Source organism: Heterostelium album (genome assembly GCF_000004825.1).
Source record: "Heterostelium album PN500 unplaced genomic scaffold PPL_scaffold1, whole genome shotgun sequence".
Lineage (NCBI taxonomy): Eukaryota > Evosea > Eumycetozoa > Acytosteliales > Acytosteliaceae > Heterostelium > Heterostelium album.
In genome coordinates, this window is record NW_008805063.1 from 707,215 (window position 1) to 728,913 (window position 21,699).

The 21,699-nt window shown below is 32.2% G+C and overlaps 2 protein-coding genes across 2 annotated transcripts; one reads left to right on the top strand and one right to left on the bottom strand.

Moving 5' to 3' along the window:
* Positions 1-79: 79 nt before the first annotated feature.
* On the bottom strand, positions 80-3,885 carry PPL_00356 (SAP DNA-binding domain-containing protein; the record flags this gene model as incomplete). The annotated part of the gene is made up of 6 exons (XM_020571386.1): positions 80-814; positions 940-1,563; positions 1,899-2,117; positions 2,216-3,056; positions 3,172-3,238; positions 3,843-3,885. 6 exons carry the CDS (start codon positions 3,883-3,885, stop codon positions 80-82), a joined length of 2,529 nt encoding a protein of 842 aa, XP_020438660.1.
* A 266-nt stretch (positions 3,886-4,151) lies between these two features.
* PPL_00357 (non-lysosomal glucosylceramidase) lies at positions 4,152-21,658 on the top strand (the record flags this gene model as incomplete). The annotated part of the gene is made up of 19 exons (XM_020571387.1): positions 4,152-7,201; positions 7,277-7,619; positions 7,729-7,796; positions 8,163-8,455; positions 8,546-9,091; positions 9,160-9,447; positions 9,505-10,191; positions 10,273-12,111; positions 13,024-13,293; positions 13,360-13,905; positions 13,966-14,247; positions 14,309-15,001; positions 15,083-15,568; positions 15,866-17,002; positions 17,589-17,858; positions 17,924-18,469; positions 18,527-18,808; positions 18,876-19,568; positions 19,650-21,658. The coding sequence occupies 19 exons, from the start codon at positions 4,152-4,154 to the stop codon at positions 21,656-21,658; spliced, it is 14,328 nt and encodes a 4,775-aa protein (XP_020438661.1).
* Between the last annotated feature and the right edge of the window lie 41 nt (positions 21,659-21,699).

Consider the following 21,699-nt stretch of genomic DNA (forward strand, 5'->3'; position numbering starts at 1 on the left):
AATTTATCAAATTAAATTAATAATTTGAAAGAATTGTTGTTTGTTGAGAATGTACAAAAGAAGAAAGAGGAAAAATAGTTTAGTTTACTTTTCTCTTTTTCTTCTCTACATAAAGTGTACTTGTGAATGCATCGTATAGGTTGGCTGCATCGTTTGACTTTTTTTTCGAGTTGTCACCTTTGTTGTTGTTGTTGTTCGTATCTCTCCAGATCTTCCAGTTCTTTTCGATCTCATCTTCATCTGACGATGGACTACTTGGAAGTTTTTTATTTTTCTTTCTACTGCTGCTATTACTATCACTTTTGGTACTACTACTGTTATTATCATTATTTTTCTTTAACATTGTCTTTTTAACTGAATCTACAATTGATTTCCTTGAAGTTGGTTTCATAATTGGTGTTGCAACTTCTTCCTCTGATGAACTTTCTTCTCCCTCTTCATCATCTTCTTCTCCTTCTTTCTCTTCACTATTACTATTGTCTTCTTCAGAATCAGAATCATCCTCATCATCTTCTTCCTCCTGAGCATTTACAGATAAAATATAACTCTCTAATCGCTTCTTCAACTGTGTTTTGGTACCAGTTGTTGAGAGGTCGTTCATTTCGAGCAATTCGATGAGATCTTCTTTGGACATGGTGTCAGTGTCAAATCTTTCTTGTTCGCCACCCTGAATCTCTTCGAGATGAGAAATCTGCCATTGCTTCGGCTTGAATGAAGGCGAAGGTGGTGAACCAGGTGCATTGTATCCTTTCTTGTCTCGCTCTCGCTCCTTCATGTATAGCTCTCTCTCGTAGCGTTCGATAATGTCTTTCTCCTTCAAGTTGGTACAAGGCAAGAAACGAGTGCGCTCTCCTTTGATGATGGTTATCAACTTTATCTTGACAGTTTGATTGAATGTTACTTTCTTCTTCTCTTCTTGGTTACTACTATTACTCTTACTGCTCTTCTTTTTTTCTTGTTCTTTGAAACATCTTTAAGGATACCCTTTATGATAATTTCACTTTCATTTTCTTTCTCTTTCTCCTCTGTTGTCATTCCTTCACCTTCACCTTCTTCTACTTCATCTTTTTCCTTATTATCCTCTTCCTCTTGCTCCTCTTCCTCTTCCTCTACTTCAGGTTCAACTTTCTTTTTGTTGACTACTTTATTTGACTTGTTATTAATCTTCTTTGGTGTCGAACCTGCATTTGATTTTGTCGTAGTTGTTGTTACTGTCTTTACTTTTCTAACACTTTTTCCTTTACTAATGTTTTTACTATTATTATTATTTACAATTGAACTATTATTTTCTTTATTAGAGTCATCAACGTCATCATCAACGTCATCTACAATTTCTTTAGATTTTAAAATTGAAGATGTCTTTGTATTGTGATAGTTAGAGATAAGAGTAATGAATGATTGTTTGTTGATAGATGCACCAGCAGGTAACTCCAAATGGTTCAATCTACTATACTTTTTCAAACACTCCAAAGTAAAGATATTAAGATTGTCATCTACAATCTCAAATGTTATATCTTTTGTTTGATTCGATAATTTATTGACCATCTTCCAAGTACCCTTCCACTACTACTAATATATAAATATTTATAAAATATTAAAACTAATTTTATTCTATCTTTATTGTTTTTTTTTTTTTGTTTTAACCAATATAATAAGTTATTTACATACTAATAATAAATATCATTTAATATTAACACAAACTTCCCAATTTGGCTCATTGACAAAATTCTCCAAACCCCCTCATCCTCTGAACAACGAATATGAAAGCGCCAAAATTTAAATTTTTGAATTTTTTTGTTTTTGCTAAAAAAGTAGAGAAATAAGAATGATTGCAATATTTATATAAAAATAGAAGCAATTTGTATAATATATTACGATTATAGTTTTTTTTTCCAAACTTTTAATTTATTATTGTGTACAACAGCAGCACCGTTAATATCATAATCTTCTTTTGAAATCCAGCACATACTAAAGCATGAAAGTGATGCTAAAATCGAACCACCAATCCAAACAGCATATTTTCTTTCCAATGGTGTTATCACTTTGACTGTAGCACTATAGATTTCAGACGTCAGTGATTCAAGTTCCATTTGTAATCTATTGGCAAATCCTGGTAACTATTTAAATATTTAAATGAAAAAAAAAAATAAATATTATTATCATTAATTAACAATCGAAAAAATGAAAACAATATCAATTCGATCAATCTTCTTACAGTTGTAGTTCCACCACTTAAAATAATATTTCCAAAAAGAGTTTTACGTATATCCATATCACATTTCATTATTGAATTGTAAACGAGTTCATGAACACCACAAGAATCTGTGCCAACTAGAGAAGGTCGGAACAATGCCTCTGGACACCGAAACAGCTCACTTCCCAACAATATACTCTGGCCATCGGGCAGTTGATATTGCCTGTCCATTATTATAGAAGAGGTCGATAGTTGCATCTGTTTTTCGAAATCCAACGCCACATAACACATCTTTTCTTTCATATCTCTGATGATCTCCATCTCGGCTGCAGTGTAAAAGGTGTATCCACGCTCCATCAGCAGTTTCTGTAGATAGGCAGTGAGATCGCGTCCTGCGAAGTCCATCCGCATGATTGCGTGTGCCATCGGAAATCCTTCGTACACCGGAACGGTGTGTGTCACGCCGTCGCCACTGTCGAGAACGATGCCATTCGTTCGACCCGATGCATAGAGTGCCAGCACCGCCTGCACTGCAACGTAGAGTGCCGGCACGTTGAACGACTCAAACATGATCTGTGCCATATTCTCACGATTCGATTTCGGATTCAGTGGTGGTTCCGTCAGTAGCACTGGGTGATCTTCGGGTGACACTCTCAGCTCATTGTAGAATGTATGTTGCCAAAGCTTCTCCATATCCTCCCAATTGACAACGAAGCCATGTTCAATTGGATACTTTATTGTCAGGATTCCACGTTGACCCTGTGCTTCATCACCGACATACGTATCTTTCTGACCGATTCCAACCATCGATGCTTTATATCTTGGTCTAGCTACAATAGATGGAAATACAGCTCTTGGAATTCTTTAGGAATGAACAACAACAATAATAATCATCATAATAAAAAAGAAATATTATTAATTTTCTAATTTATTTTAATATTTTTTTTTTACTTTTAACTAAAACTTTATTTACTTACTCTTCACCTGCAAATCCAGCTTTTACAATTCCTGATCCATTATCAATGACTAAAGGTACTGTATCATCTATAAAATCATTATAAATATCCATCAGGATTGATTAATTCTACTTTATTTTTACAATTTAATAAATAATAAATAAATAAGTTTTATATAAAAGTATATAAATTAACTATATTAAAGAGTAATGTAATCATTTCTTAGCTTTTCTTTTTTTAAATATAAATAAATGATTGATTTCAGTCAGTCATTTCTTTAATTTTTTATCATTATTTATTCAAAGATTCATTGAATTTTTTAATAAAAATTTTTTTTTTATCTTTTTTTTTTTTTTTTGAACTATTGGGTATTCAACTCTTTTGAATGTACAAAAAATTTATCATATTTGGTTTAGACGTAATAAATAGAGTTTAAGACAAACATTTTTCGGATCTTAAATACTGTTGTTACTTTCTTTGTATTCCAACTCTTTGAGTCTGCAAGTTCCTCACAACATGTTTAAAAAAAACCGTTGTTGATTTGATATTATTTTTTTTTTGATTTTCTAAAAAAGATTTTTAAAATTAATAATCTTTATTTAAATTGAAGCCTGGACATGTTGAGAGGTGACATTTAAAGATTTTATTTAATTAAAAAAAAAAAAACAAAAAATTATAATTTGATCATTAACAAACTAATAGCATTGCTGTATTCGAAAAGAAACAATCACTCATTTTAAAAACAAAAAAAATCAAATAACAACGCAAGCAAAGTGTAGGTGGGGGAATGGTGTGTGTGTGATGGATGGATTGGCGGGAGTTGATTGATTCAGTATTATAATACAAATATATATTTCTCATATATTCATATATTATTATTATTTATATGTTGTTGTGTATATATAATTTATTTTAGTCATTGAATATTAATTAACATTAACATTATTATTATTATTATTTTTAATGAAATAGATAATTAAAATAAAGATATAATATAGAAAATGGATGATTTATTTAGTGATAGTTTAGAAGATAATAAACACCAACAGAATCAACAACAACAACAGCAGCAACATCAAAATCAACATTTGTCAGATAATTTGTTGGATACAAGTTTCGACGACTATGAGGAAATCAACTTTTTAAGTCAGTCCGGTAGTGGTATGAATAATAATAACACAGCTAACAACCTAAGTGGCTATCGTCCATCACCAATATCATCGGATTCTATTAAATTGAATTTTCAATTCGATGACTCTGACTTTGAACCAATCGTTACACCACAACAACAGCAGCAACAACAACAACAACAACATTCAAATAACAACTCTTCTTTTATAAAATCACCAACAAGAATCGCCAACCAGAATAATCATGATGATTATGACGATGATGATAATGATGAATTTAGAAATGACATCATTGATTCACTACCAACTACAACAGAGACAATATTAATAGATGAACCACTAATACCTTCGTTATCTCCAAATCAAACATCTCAACAACAACAACAACAATCAAATAACAAATCACCAAATCAATCAAATAGCAAATCACCAAATCAATCATCAACAAACAGTGTTTCACCACTAAACAGTTTCATTTCAAGTTTTACATCTACTTCATTCTTTGGTAATAATAACAAAGATAAAGATAAAGATAATCATAATAATGAAATATCTAGTAGTAGTAATAGTAGTTTAATTGATGAATCTAAAGATGATACTACTTCTTCATCTTCTTTAAATTATCAAAATGATGATAATAACAATAACAATCATAATAATAATAAGTCAAATATTTTAAGACAACAATTAAATAGTAGTGCAGCTAATTTAATAAATATCGGTGGAAATGCAATAAAGAAAGCATTGAATACAACACAGAGTATTCTACATATGAGTACCGATATGTTTTGGAATGATATTGGCGATGAAGCACCAGGAACACAAGAGGATACAGGCGAGTTTGAAAAGTGGCTGAAACTCGGTGAGGACATCTCGCTACACTGCTGGACAAAGCGTCTCGACCACCAGTTCCCAGAGCACAAAGCATTCCAAGTATCGATAGGCCAGGGTTTCAAGCTGATGGGACTTGGCTATCGTATGTGGAAGTACGTGAAGCGTGAGAATAGCGCTGGTCGCGTTCCCATCATGGATCCGTTCAACATCCCTAAGCCCGGTCCGGTAATGGGTGTTCCGATCGGTGGAATCGGTAGTGGATCGATTACGCGTGGTTGGCGCGGTGACTTTGTCCGCTGGAATCTCAAGAACGGCATGGTGAACAGCGAGGTTGTCGACGCCAACAAATTCTCGGTCTACATCAAAATGGAGGAACAACAATCGCAGCCACTCAGCACGAAGCGCGCCACCGTGCTCTGTCCGGGCAAGCCGAAATCCAACTTTGCACTCGACGTTTGGAATTGGTCGTTGAAAGGCGATCGTTCGTCGTACTTTGGTCAGTTTCCACGTGCCTGGACTGTCTATGAGGAGCCACATCAAGACGTCCGACTGGTCTGCAAACAAGTTTCGCCTGTAATCCCGAATAACTATAAGGAGTCGTCGTATCCATGCGGTGTATTCGTTTGGAAGATCGAAAACACTGCCAGTACCGACGCTGAAGTCAGCTTGATGTTCACCTGGCAAAACAGCGACGGAACTGCCGTCGATCAAGCCGGTGGACATCATAACAAACGCTTTAAATACACCGATGAACAAGGACGTTCTATCAACGGTGTAACTCTCACAACTAATCGTGATTTGAAATCATCGGTGGACCCAAAGAAAGTCTATCAAGATCCACTGGAACTCTCGATTGGCGTTAGGGATGACGCCGATGTACAATTTTCATTCGTTTCAAGATTTGAAACAACGAATCGACTGGAAGCTGCCAACCTTTGGTATAGCTTCAACAAGTCCGGTGTTTTGGACAACTCAGAGGACAGCCGACCGTCGGCACCCAAGAAGCCGATTGGCGCAGCCATTGCCGCCAAGGTGCTGGTCAAAGCTGGAACCACCAGAGAGGTTGCCTTCTCAGTGGCATGGGATACACCTGTCTGCAGATTCAATAGTGGATCCGGTTATTACCGTCGCTACACCAAGTTCTTTGGAACCGCTGGCAACAACAGTCAGCGCATTGCATGCGACGCCGTCTACAACTACCGCAAATGGGAAGAGGAGATTGTGCGTTGGCAACACCCGATCCTGAGTGATCCATCGCTTCCAACATTCTACAAGCAAGCAATCTTCAATGAACTCTACTATTTCGTAGATGGTGGAACGGTTTGGACACATGGCGCGCCAGACGACCAACCCAACCAAAAGAAAATCGTTTCCAAATTCCAACAGGAGGATCTCAACGATCCCAACTACATCGGTAGATTCGCCTATTTGGAGAGCGTCGATTATCTAATGTACAATACATATGACGTTCATTTCTATGCATCGTTTGCACTGGCGATGTTGTGGCCACGCTTGGAACTCAGTTTACAAACCGATTTTGCCGACGCTACACTTTTGGACTATAGCGATACACAAGTGGAATGCATACAGACCGGAAAGAATATGCCTAGAAAAGTAAGAGGAGCGGTTCCACATGATCTTGGCAATCCTGGCGAGGATCCATGGAAACGAGTCAACGCCTATCACATTCAAGATGTTTCGCGTTGGAAAGATCTACCGTCCAAGTTTGTCCTGCAGATCTATCGTGACTATCTGATCAATGGAAATGACCGAACGTTCCTCCTACAGATGTGGGGTGTCGTAGAGGAGGTGATACGTCGCGCATTCGAATACGACATTGACATTGACGGTGTCATTGACAACGAAGGTGTTCCAGATCAAACCTACGATGCCTGGTCTGCTCTTGGATGCTCTGCATACTCTGGTGGACTATGGTTGGCAGCGGTCAAAGTAGCTTCGGAAATGGCTAGAATTCTCGGACTCAAAGAAGATGAAACTGTATATAAAAAAATCTTTGAAAAGGGAAAGAAGTCATATTCAACAAAGCTTTGGAATGGTCATTATTTTAATTATGATTCAAGTAAAAAGTAAGTTTAATTATGAATTAGTAGTAATAATGTTTGATATTTATTAACAACTTGTTTTTATTCTTTCTTTTTTAGTCCTCATTTCGATAGTATTATGTCTGATCAATTAGCAGGTCATTGGTATTTGTTGGCATGTGGTTTACCTTCCTATATAACATTGGATCAAGCACTCTCTTCTTTAAGTATCATCAATGAGTACAATGTAAAGAGTTACTCTAACGGTAGTTGTGGAGCTGTCAACGGTATGAGACCTGAAGGTGGACCTGATACCACCTCTCTGCAATCGTGTGAAGTTTGGATTGGAACATCCTATGGATTGGCATCAACAATGTTACTTCATTTCATGGATAACGAAGCATGGGAGTTAATCAAAGGTTTAGTTGATTCAACATATAATAAATGGGGATTCCAATATCAAGTAAGTAATATATTTTTAATATATGTTAAACAAAATAGAAAAAGAAAAAGAAAGTTCAACTAACAAACTAATTCTTTAATTTCAAATTAATTTTTTTCTATAATTATAGACACCAGAGGCCTGGGATCAAAACGGATTATACAGAGCAGGTACCTATATGAGACCACTCGCGATATGGTCTGTTCAATGGGCTCTCGAAAGACGAAGACAAGAAAAGCTTTTACAACAAACCACAGAAACCCACACCTCACCAGTGCAATCTTTAATTTAAAACAAATAAAAAAAAACTCTGGATTTTTTGTTTTTTGATCATTCGTCACAACTTTTTTTTTTTTTTTAGAATCTATTTTTTCCAACCTTTTGGATATCACAAAAAATATCACAAACATGTTTTTTTTTACTTGTCATCCTATGGCTATGGACAAGATTTTATTTTTTTTTTGACCTTCGACTTACGATGAAATATATAATATCTATTTTATGTATATTAATATTAAACATCACTTTAATATCATGTCAACCATATTATTTTAATTTTACTAGTGTTTATTCAACAGATGTTATATGGAGTGCTAACAATGGTTCCGATTTCGATTCTTTAGGGCTTTGCAATGTTAATTATTACGTTGGTGTTAAATCTAATGCTTCATTGGCAAATCTCCAGTTGGTATTGGGAAATGCAGTAAATATTACCAGAAGAACAGTTATTTTGGGAGTGAATGATAGTTTTGTTTATCAACTAAATAGTAACTTCCTAGAGGGAAATACAAATGTAACAATAACGATTGGAATAGGAAGAGATAATACTACAACTTTCTTAAATATCCCATGTAAAAGTATGTATTTTATTTTTGTTTGTCAAACCATTAAATAGAGAATGATTTTCCAACTGTATATTCTATTTGTTTTGAAAAAAAAAAATAAAGAACCAGATTTTAGAGTAAAGCCAGAGTTTGTATCAGCTATTCTGTCTCCAAATGGCCAATATATCGCGACATTTAAGAACATGAATGGTCTCGTTTATAATGTGGTTCCTGTTAGATCCGATTGCTATTCATCAGGTGTTCTAAGTGGAAATAGTGGATCGATTGTAAAGTTAACTATGGATATCATACCTTCAGCTTTATGTAACTATACAATACCTTTCAATGTTGCGATCTACCACAACAATGCAAATATAAAAAATATTACACTCCCACCAATCTTTTCTGCAAGCCCGGATACCTTATTGGTTATTTACTATAAATCAATAATGGAACCTCAAACTGCCGTTGTAGCCAAGTCAGGAGTTTTAATAAGTGCCGAACGCGGCGTATACTCATTGATTTATGTCAATGGATATGTCGCAAGCAGAGTTGGAAATATAGATTACTTTGGTTTAATACAACTATCACCAATTCCTTTTCTCAAATATAATGTGTCCACAATTGGAAATAAAAATGAAAATTTTGAATTCAGATTGAACATTACAGGCAAGTATTTGATATTGTTTTTTCAAAAAAAAAAGATCTAATTGGGATTAATAATTCTTATATTATAGATTATATGCCTACTGAATTGACAAATCTCTTTTCATTTGTTTATGCGGGTAACAACACCATTGGATATTTGCTCCTGAGTGACCTGTCACAATACAAAGGTTCATTGATTCTTTCTAGATCACTTCGTCCTGATATCAATCTAAATTATCCTGTTGGAATTGGCTATGGTACAATCAAAAAGTGTAAATTTAACTTACCCTTTGAAATTTCACACAATTCACCTCAAGAAAACATTACTTTATCACCTAGATATGAAACCGTAAGCCGAGATTTGTTATTGCAACAATGTAAGTAGTAGCTATTAAAAAATTTAAAAATTTCTAATTTACTAATTATAATTTCAGCGCCTAATAAAGATATAATTCCACCATCTTTGAATAGTTTTACAATAATTCCTTTTGGTGTGAAATCATTTATAATTCAGGTCAATGTCACAGATGATTTATCAGGATTCTATAGTTTAGAGCAAACAATCCCATTCCCTTTTAGAGTCACACAAAGAGATATTGTTTTAAGAGATTCAACAAATGGAATTTATGAAAAAGAAGTAACAATACCAAATGGAATAGATAATGATATCTTCTCATTTACAGTCTCAGATTTCGCAGGGAATTTCATTAAAATTGGAAGTGATGAGATGATTGGAAACTTCCAAAGAATACCAAGAATACCATTCCCAATTTCATATACGATTGACAATATTGTTGCATTCAAATTCAAAGACAACATTTTGAATGTAACAGGAACATCAATGAGCAGTTCACTCTTCTTTGTTTTGGATAACAATAATATCGATTATCAACCAACTCTCACAATGATTATTGGTAGATATGGAGGTAATTTTATCAAGAAAACATTCACCGGTTATTGGAATTCAATGATTCAATCATATCAAATCGATTTCACAATCCAAAAGAATTTCAATTCTGGACCATTCGATTTCTATTTGGAAAGTAAAACTTTTATCACAAAAGATGTTCTTTTATTCAAATTTGGTCAAAATAATGTTGATTTAAATATTATTTCAAATCGTAAATATTATTAATTTATTTATTTATTAATTTCTTAACATTATTCTAATTTGACAATATTTTAATTTCAAATACATTTAGAAATCGATATGATTCCACCAAAGATAACGAAATCAATTGTATACGGAGGAATTAACTTTATTGGATGGTTGATTACAATCGAAGATTCAATCAATGGTCTATCAGAAGCATATATCAATGTTACATCAGATCTTGATTTACTTCCAAGACAATTCAAATTTACACCTGCAAACTTGACAAGTGGATCGAAATTCAGTGGTACCTATCAAATTTCGATACCATTTAATTCAGAAAGTGTCAGTGAGACATACAGTTTTGCAAATGGAATCAAGTTGATTGATGAAGGAGGAAATATTGCCGAATCAATTTATTTAAATCCAAATTCTATTTTCGATCCATTTGGATATCAATATTCAAGTTTTATCCCAAACCTTATTGCCTTAAATGCATCGATTTCCAATACTAAAAATGACACTGTTGCTCCTTCAATAGTTAACGTCCGTGACAAGTGGGTCCTTGGAAATCGAAATATATTATATTCTTGTAATTTCACATCGATCGACCTGGAATCTGGAATATCATACAGACACATCCCGGTACTCTATTTATCAACTTATGATTCTGACATTACAGCTCCTTTTGAAGTGATCCCAATCAACAAAACACATGCCAACTATACAATATCAGTGGAAATACCTCGTAGATTTGTTAATCAAGGATACTTTGTTAGATCATCAATTTATGGGGTTGTAGATAACGTATATATTCACTCAAGTCTTTATATGGTTTCAGCGCTAACAGATCCAAATCCATATGATCTTAAAACCGTAGTAATTGAATCAGCCAGTGATATTTCAACAGATGGTGGAGTCATAACATTATATGGGAATGGTTTCGGAAATGATACAAACAATACTAAAGTCAGCTATATTTCACGAGGTGGAAGTTTAAACTCACTAACCAGCTCATTAACAACATTCACAAGATTGATCACAACAATTCCAGCATTTGGTAACAATCAATATATTGATATTATTGTCGATAATTCAAGTCCATACCGTATCATACCAACATTAAAACCAACACCAACATCTACACCAACACCAACAAATACAATCCCACCATCATGTCCAAACTCTTGCCTTCCAAATGGAGAATGCACATCCAGTGGATGTAAATGTAAAAGTGGATGGGTTGGAACCGGATGTTCATTTTCATTGATTGATGTGGTTACTCATGTCAATTCAACAACACCAACAACCATTCAAAATGATAAAAACAGTGATTTCTTATCACTTGTTTCGATCGATTCAATCAGAGAATTGGATTCATCTGGAAATGTTATCGAACGTTTTGATATCAAAGATCGTTGGAGTGTTGACAATTTCACAACACCAATTTCATCGAAATATATTTTCAGTCGGCAGATTTCAAACAATCGAACAACAATAATCAATGTCACTTTGGAATATTTCGAATCAGATTCAAATTATACTTTTGGCAATCAAGAATACACAATTTATAAATCATCAATGAAATATTCAGTTGTTATTGACAGGTATTCATTCAAAGATAAATTGAACACACTTCAATTGGTGATGAACACATCAATTTCAACATCAGATACCAATAATTTATGTTCGAGTTCAGAGATTACTGGAAATGGAGTTCAATACTTGAATCTCAGATTGGGTGACAAAGTATTGAGTGCAAGATTCATCAATTATGGAGTGATTGATTATAAAGTTCAAAGTGTCAACAATATCGTTTTAGAAAGCTCTGGAGATTCGAATAATGGAGTGAAATCATCATTGATTGCAATGAACATTCCAAATTTCGATTCATTAGCATGGTTGGATCCTGATTTTAGTTTGCTGGTCGATCAGAACCAAGACAAATGTAAATCGAGTGGTCTGACCACCTCTCAAATCATTGGAATTGCAATTGGTTCAGCTCTCTTCCTCGTTTGTATTGCCATTGCTATTGTTATAGTTTTGAAGAAACGATATTCATTCCACTTCAAAAAAGGTATAAATATGGTTAATTTGGAATCAACAAACAAATAAAAATAATAATATAATAAATATTATTAGATATAGTTCAATTCTATTTTTTAATATCTTTTAAATCTTCATTTGAATGTTTCTTGTTAAATTGTAGATTAACTTAATTGATTGTTGATATAAAGATATGTAATACCCCTCTAAAATATCATTTGCATTTACATTCCTAATATATCTAAGTTGAAAGTGAGTTGACCAATGAAAAATCGAAATAAATAAAATTTAATTAAATTTTTCATTTTTTTTGCTTTTTTTGGTATGTTAAAAACAATGATATTTTGTAGGGTGACTATTATGATTTTATATTAACATCACTAATATTATCAAATATGATTTAGAAATGGAAAAAGAAATTAAATCTTATTGTGGAAATTAAGAAGATAATGAAAAATAAATGAAGAAACAAACTTTTTAAGACGTATTAAATTTTTTTCGATGATAGGGCCATATGGTAGACCTTTTTTTTTTTTGAAATTTTCTTCAAAATCTTTTGCCCAAAAAAATATAAAAAAAAATAAAAAAAAAAGCAGAAAATTGTTTTTCTAAAAATAAAATCAAAAGACGAAATTATAAAGATATTTTGTTTGTTGAAAAGATGTTATCATGCTGCAAAAAATATCAAAAGTGATCATTCGAAATAAAATCCTAATAAATATGCGAAAATCATTATTTATAATAATTTTATTTATTTTTAATATAAGTTTAATATCATGTCAAAAAAGCATTACTTTCGAAAATGTTTATATAGCAAATAATGTGTGGAAACCCCAGACAACTCTAGATACATTTGGATATTGTGATGTAGAATTTTATGTTGGTTTTAACATGAATGTTACAAGTGGAGACTCGTTTTCATTTTCGGTCGGAGCCCCAATTATATTGAAAAAGATGTATTTAAAGACGGACGGTTATTACTATTATACAAAAGCTCATTTCAATGAAGGAAATTTCAATATTTCATTGAAGTTGATAACTCAGCAGGCTACCATTGAATCATTTTTAATAGTTCCATGCATCAGTAAGTCAATTCCAAATTCAAACTTTATTAAAATAAGACCACTAATTACTATGTAATGAAATATAGGACCAAATTTTAATATAAAACCAGAGATTTTGAAAAGCACTGTCACTCAATACGGACAGTATATTATGACATTTAAGAATTTAAATGGTCTTGTTTATAATGTTGTTCCAGCAGATAACAATTGTTATTCATCAGGTGTTCTCAGTGGACATGATGGATCAATTGGAAAGTTAACAATCGATATCTATCCTTCTCAGTTATGCAACTACACGATACCTTTCAATATTTCCATCAACTATTTTAATGCTACGTTATTGCAGAGCGTGATTCCGCCTCCTTATACTCTAGATTCTAGTATAGCGATCAGTTCGTTCTCTGCTACTATAAATATAGATCCTCAGACTGCTTTATTTGCTAAAATGGGTTCTTTTGTTAAGGCCACTAAAGTAAATTCATTGATTTATTTCAATGGAAATATTTTAAGTAGAGTAGGAAATTTAGATTACTTTGGTTTCGTTCAAGTATTGCCTACAATTTCCTCTCTGATTATAGTTGAGGTTATTGGAAAAGAATATTCAAGTTTTAATTCCACTTTTTATATGACAGGTAAATATTTTTATATATATCTTTATAATTATCTTTTCTAACTTATTTATATAAATATAGATTATAGACCAACAATATTTAAACCCATTTCTTTTACTTTATCTGCCTATCCATTGGGCTATGTATCAATACCAGGTCAATCAATTACCAAAGATTCATTGTATCTTACAAAGGATCTTCGTCCTGATATCAACTTAAACTATCCAGTTGGAATCGCCACTGGTACAATCAAGAACTTTGATTTGAAATACCCAATTGGTGTATCTCTAAATTCTCCTGGGGAAATCGTAGCTATCAATTCCAGATATGAAAACTCTAAAAGTTCTCTTTCTATTCCATCTGGTAAGTGATTTTACTATTTAACATATACTATTTAACTAACGGTTTACTTTACAAATTATAGTTGCTTCACCAAAGGATACGGTTCCACCATCATTGAATAGTTTTACTATAATTCCTTTTATTGGTGTGAAATCATTTATCATTCAAGTGAATGTCACAGATGATTTATCAGGATTCTATAGTTTAGAGCAAATCAGCCCATTCCCTTTTAGAGTGACACAAAGAGATATTGTTTTAGGAAACTCAAAGAATGGAATTTATGAAAAAGAAGTTACAATACCAACTGGAATAGATAATGATATCTTCTCATTTACAGTCTCTGATCTCGCAGGTAATCTCATTATTGTTGGAAGTGATGAGATGATTGGAAACTTCCAAAGAATACCAAGAATACCATTCCCAATTTCATATACGATTGACAATATTGTTGCATTCAAATTCAAAGACAACATTTTGAATGTAACAGGAACATCAATGAGCAGTTCACTCTTCTTTGTTTTGGATAACAATAATATCGATTATCAACCAACTTTCACAATGATTATTGGTAGATATGGAGGTAATTTCATCAAGAAAACATTCACTGGTTATTGGAATTCAATGATTCAATCATATCAAATCGATTTCACAATCCAAAAGAATTTCAATTCTGGACCATTCGATTTCTATTTGGAAAGTAAAACTTTTATCACAAAAGATGTTCTTTTATTCAAATTTGGTCAAAATAATGTTGATTTAAATATTATTTCAAATCGTAAATATTATTAATTTATTTATTTATTAATTTCTTAACATTATTCTAATTTGACAATATTTTAATTTCAAATACATTTAGAAATCGATATGATTCCACCAAAGATAACGAAATCAATTGTATACGGAGGAACAAACTTTATTGGATGGTTGATTACAATCGAAGATTCAATCAATGGTCTATCAGAAGCATATATCAATGTTACATCAGATCTTGATTTACTTCCAAGACAATTCAAATTTACACCTGCAAACTTGACAAGTGGATCGAAATTCAGTGGTACCTATCAAATTTCGATACCATTTAATTCAGAAAGTGTCAGTGAGACATACAGTTTTGCAAATGGAATCAAGTTGATTGATGAAGGAGGAAATATTGCCGAATCAATTTATTTAAATCCAAATTCTATTTTCGATCCATTTGGATATCAATATTCAAGTTTAATATCAAACAATATTTCCTTAAATGCAACTTTGTTAAATGATAAAAACAATGACACTGTTACTCCATCAATTTCTATCAATAATTTCTATTGGGGTACACTTATAGACAAACCACAGTTTAATTGTAGTTTCACATCTTTCGATCTGGAATCTGGAATATCATACAGACACATCCCAGTTCTGTGTATTTCGACATATGACCAAAACATGATAGTTCCTTTTGAAGTGATTCCAATCAACAAAACACATGCCAACTATTCGATATCTATTGAGATTCCTCGTAGATTTGCTCTCCCTGGATATTCGATTCAAACAATAATATTTGGAGTTGTAGATAACAGTTACAATCATGCATCATATAATGGCTTCGCTGCTGTCAGTTCATTCCCATTCAATCTCGGTAATATTATTATCGAATCAGCCAGTGATATTTCAACAGATGGTGGAGTCATAACATTATATGGAAATGGTTTCGGAAATGATACAAGCAATACTAAAGTCAACTATATTCCACCAGGTGGAAGTTTACATGCACTAACCAGTTCATTAACAACATTCACAAGATTGATCACAACAATTCCAGCATTTGATAGCAATCAATATATTGATATTATTGTCAAAAATTCCATGCCTTATCGCATTATTCCAAAATTAAAACCAACACCAACACCAACACCAACATCTACACCAACACCAACAAATACAATCGCACCATCATGTCCAAACTCTTGCCTTCCAAATGGAGAATGTACATCCAATGGATGTAAATGTAAAAGTGGATGGGTTGGAACCGGATGTTCATTTTCATTGATTGATGTGGTTACTCATGTCAATTCAACAACACCAACAACCATTCAAAATGATAAAAACAGTGATTTCTTATCACTTGTTTCGATCGATTCAATCAGAGAATTGGATTCATCTGGAAATGTTATCGAACGTTTTGATATCAAAGATCATTGGAGTGTTGATAATTTCACAACACCAGTTTCATCGAAATATATTTTCAGTCGGCAGATTTCAAACAATCGAACAACAATAATCAATGTCACTTTGGAATATTTCGAATCAGATTCAAATTATACTTTTGGCAATCAAGAATACACCATTTATAAATCATCAATGAAATATTCAGTTGTTATCGACAGGTATTCATTCAAAGATAAATTGAACACACTTCAATTGGTGATGAACACATCAATTTCAACATCAGATACCAATAATTTATGTTCGAGTTCAGAGATTACTGGAAATGGAGTTCAATACTTGAATCTCAGATTGGGTGACAAAGTATTGAGTGCAAGATTCATCAATTATGGAGTGATTGATTATAAAGTTCAAAGTGTCAACAATATCGTTTTAGAAAGCTCTGGAGATTCGAATAATGGAGTGAAATCATCATTGATTGCAATGAACATTCCAAATTTCGATTCATTAGCATGGTTGGATCCTGATTTTAGTTTGCTGGTCGATCAGAATCAAGACAAATGTAAATCGAGTGGTCTGACCACCTCTCAAATCATTGGAATTGCAATTGGTTCAGCTCTCTTCCTCGTTTGTATTGCCATTGCTATTGTTATAGTTTTGAAGAAACGATATTCATTCCACTTCAAAAAAGGTATAAATATGGTTAATTTGGAATCAACAAACAAATAAAAAAAATTATAATATAATTTAGAATTAACAATACTATTAATATTTTTAAAAATTTCACTCAAGATTATGATTTTAAGATAAATATTGATTTTTCAATTATATTTTTGATACGGATATTTGTGATACTCAACCAAACGAATTTTGTAAAAATCTGAAATAAATCGTTTATCAAAAACAAAAAAAAAAAAAAATTTTAAAGATGATTTCGCACCACTTTTTCACTGAAAAACTAATGGTCAAAAATGAACCCATAAAAACTCGAATTCTAATAGAAGAGATTTAGATATTTTATTTTATGATTTTTTGACTACCGTTTAATTTTGTTGTTAAAAAAATATAAAAACAAAGATCATTCTAAAAAATATTAAAAGTGATCAAAATAATGTTAATAAATATGCGAATATCATTATTTATAATAATTTTATTTATTTTTAATATAAGTTCAATATCATGTCAAAAAAGCATTTCTTTCGAAAATGTTTATATAGCAAAGAATGTGTGGAAACCCCAGACAACTCTAGATACATTTGGATATTGTGATGTAGAATTTTATGTTGGTTTTAACATGAATGTTTCATATGGACTATTTTCGTTTTCAGTTAGCTACACTCAGGAAAAGAATAGACTGGTGACTTTAAAGAATGACCGTTATTACTATTGGATAAATACTTATTTCAATGAAGGAAATATCAACATGTCATTGCAGTTGGTAACTCAGCAAGCTACCATTGAATCATTTTTAATAGTTCCATGCATCAGTAAGTCAATTTCAATTCAAACTTTATTAAAATAAGACCACTAATAACTATGTAATGAAATATAGGACCAAATTTTAATATAAAACCAGAGATTTTGAAAAGCACTGTCACTCAATACGGACAGTATATTATGACATTTAAGAATTTAAATGGTCTTGTTTATAATGTTGTTCCAGCAGATAACAATTGTTATTCATCAGGTGTTCTCAGTGGACATGATGGATCAATTGGAAAGTTAACAATCGATATCTATCCTTCTCAGTTATGCAACTACACAATACCTTTCAATATTTCCATCAACTATTTTAATGCAACACTATTAGAAGTTGAGATGCCTCCCCCATTTAATCAGGATTCCATTGTATCGATCAGATCTTACAATATATCTAAATCCATAGATCCTCAGACTGCTTTATTTACAAAAATAGGTTCTTTTTCTCAGACCAATAAAGTAAATTCATTGATTTATTTCAATGGAAATATTACTACTCGAGTAGGAAATTTAGATTACTTTGGTCTCGCTCAAGTAATACCTACCCCTTCCTCTCCAATTAAAGTTGAGATAATTGGAAACAAATATTCAATTTTTGATTCTAATTTCTTTATGACAGGTAAATTCTATAAAGTATTTTATAATAATCTTTACTAACTTATTTGTATAAATATAGAATATATACCTACAACCTTTATAGCATTTTCCTTTAAATGGGTGACCTACCCATTAGGTCATGTATCAATTCCAGTTCAATCAATTACCAAAGATTCATTGTATATTTCAAGGAATCTTCGTCCTGATATCGACTTAAACTATCCAGTTGGAATCGCCACTGGTACCATCAAGAACTTTGCCTTGAAATACCCAATTGCTATAACTTTATATTCTCCAGGAGAAAGAATAGCTATCAATTCCAGATATGAAAACTCTTCAAGTTCTGTACTTCTATTGCCTGGTAAGTGATTTTACTATTTAACTTCTACTATTTAACTAACAATATTGGTTTACTTTACAAATTATAGTTGCTCCAACCATGGATACGATTCCACCATCATTGAATAGTTTTACAATATTTCCTTTTATTGGTGTGAAATCATTTATCATTCAGGTCAATGTCACAGATGATTTATCAGGATTCTATAGTTTAGAACAAATCAACCCATTTCCTTTTAGAATCACACAAAGAGATATTGTTTTAGGAAATTCAACAAATGGAATTTATGAAAAAGAAGTGACAATACCATATGGAATAGATAATGATATCTTCTCATTTACAATATACGATATCGCTGGGAATTTCATTATCGTTGGAAGTGATGAGATGATTGGAAACTTCCAAAGAATACCAAGAATACCATTCCCAATTTCATATACGATTGACAATATTGTTGCATTCAAATTCAAAGACAACATTTTGAATGTAACAGGAACATCAATGAGCAGTTCACTCTTCTTTGTTTTGGATAACAATAATATCGATTATCAACCAACTCTCACAATGATTATTGGTAGATATGGAGGTAATTTTATCAAGAAAACATTCACCGGTTATTGGAATTCAATGATTCAATCATATCAAATCGATTTCACAATCCAAAAGAATTTCAATTCTGGACCATTCGATTTCTATTTGGAAAGTAAAACTTTTATCACAAAAGATGTTCTTTTATTCAAATTTGGTCAAAATAATGTTGATTTAAATATTATTTCAAATCGTAAATATTATTAATTTATTTATTTATTAATTTCTTAACATTATTCTAATTTGACAATATTTTAATTTCAAATACATTTAGAAATCGATATGATTCCACCAAAGATAACGAAATCAATTGTATACGGAGGAATTAACTTTATTGGATGGTTGATTACAATCGAAGATTCAATCAATGGTCTATCAGAAGCATATATCAATGTTACATCAGATCTTGATTTACTTCCAAGACAATTCAAATTTACACCTGCAAACTTGACAAGTGGATCGAAATTCAGTGGTACCTATCAAATTTCGATACCATTTAATTCAGAAAGTGTCAGTGAGACATACAGTTTTGCAAATGGAATCAAGTTGATTGATGAAGGAGGAAATATTGCCGAATCAATTTATTCAAATCCAAATTCTATTTTCGATCCATTTGGATATCAATATTCAAGTTTAATATCAAACAATATTTCCTTAAATGCATCGATTATAAATTCCAGAAGTGACTCCATTAGTCCAACAATTATAATCGATTCTTGGGGTTTGAATTCAAATTTGGAAATTCCACAGTTTAATTGTAATTTCACATCTTTCGATCTGGAATCTGGAATATCATACAGACACATCCCAGTTCTGTGTATTTCGACATATGACCAAAACATGATAGTTCCTTTTGAAGTGATTCCAATCAACAAAACCCATGCCACCTATTCGATATCAGCCAATATACCTCGTAGATTTGCTCTCCCTGGATATTCGATTCAAATAACAATATTTGGAGTTGTAGATAACAGTTACAATCATGCATCATATGATGGTTTCAATGCTGCCAATTCATTCCCATTCAATCTCGGTAATATTATTATCGAATCAGCCAGTGATATTTCAACAGATGGTGGAGTCATAACACTATATGGAAATGGTTTCGGAAATGATACAAGCAATACTAGAGTCAACTATATTCCACCAGGTGGAAGTTTACATGCACTAACCAGTTCATTAACAACATTCACAAGATTGATCACAACAATTCCAGCATTTGATAGCAATCAATATATTGATATTATTGTCGAAAATTCCATGCCTTATCGCATTATTCCAACATTAAAACCAACACCAACACCAACATCTACACCAACACCAACAAATACAATTCCACCATCATGTCCAAACTCTTGCCTTCCAAATGGAGAATGCACATCCAATGGATGTAAATGTAAAAGTGGATGGGTTGGAACCGGATGTTCATTTTCATTGATTGATGTGGTTACTCATGTCAATTCAACAACACCAACAACCATTCAAAATGATAAAAACAGTGATTTCTTATCACTTGTTTCGATCGATTCAATCAGAGAATTGGATTCATCTGGAAATGTTATCGAACGTTTTGATATCAAAGATCATTGGAGTGTTGACAATTTCACAACACCAATTTCATCGAAATATATTTTCAGTCGGCAGATTTCAAACAATCGAACAACAATAATCAATGTCACTTTGGAATATTTCGAATCAGATTCAAATTATACTTTTGGCAATCAAGAATACACAATTTATAAATCATCAATGAAATATTCAGTTGTTATTGACAGATATTCATTCAAAGATAAATTGAACACACTTCAATTGGTGATGAACACATCAATTTCAACATCAGATACCAATAATTTATGTTCGAGTTCAGAGATTACTGGAAATGGAGTTCAATACTTGAATCTCAGATTGGGTGACAAAGTATTGAGTGCAAGATTCATCAATTATGGAGTGATTGATTATAAAGTTCAAAGTGTCAACAATATCGTTTTAGAAAGCTCTGGAGATTCGAATAATGGAGTGAAATCATCATTGATTGCAATGAACATTCCAAATTTCGATTCATTAGCATGGTTGGATCCTGATTTTAGTTTGCTGGTCGATCAGAATCAAGACAAATGTAAATCGAGTGGTCTGACCACCTCTCAAATCATTGGAATTGCAATTGGTTCAGCTCTCTTCCTCGTTTGTATTACCATTGCTATTGTTATAGTTTTGAAGAAACGATATTCATTCCACTTCAAAAAAGGTATAAATATGGTTAATTTGGAATCAACAAACAAATAAAAATAATAAATTATATTGCCAGTAAAGATCTTTTATTATTG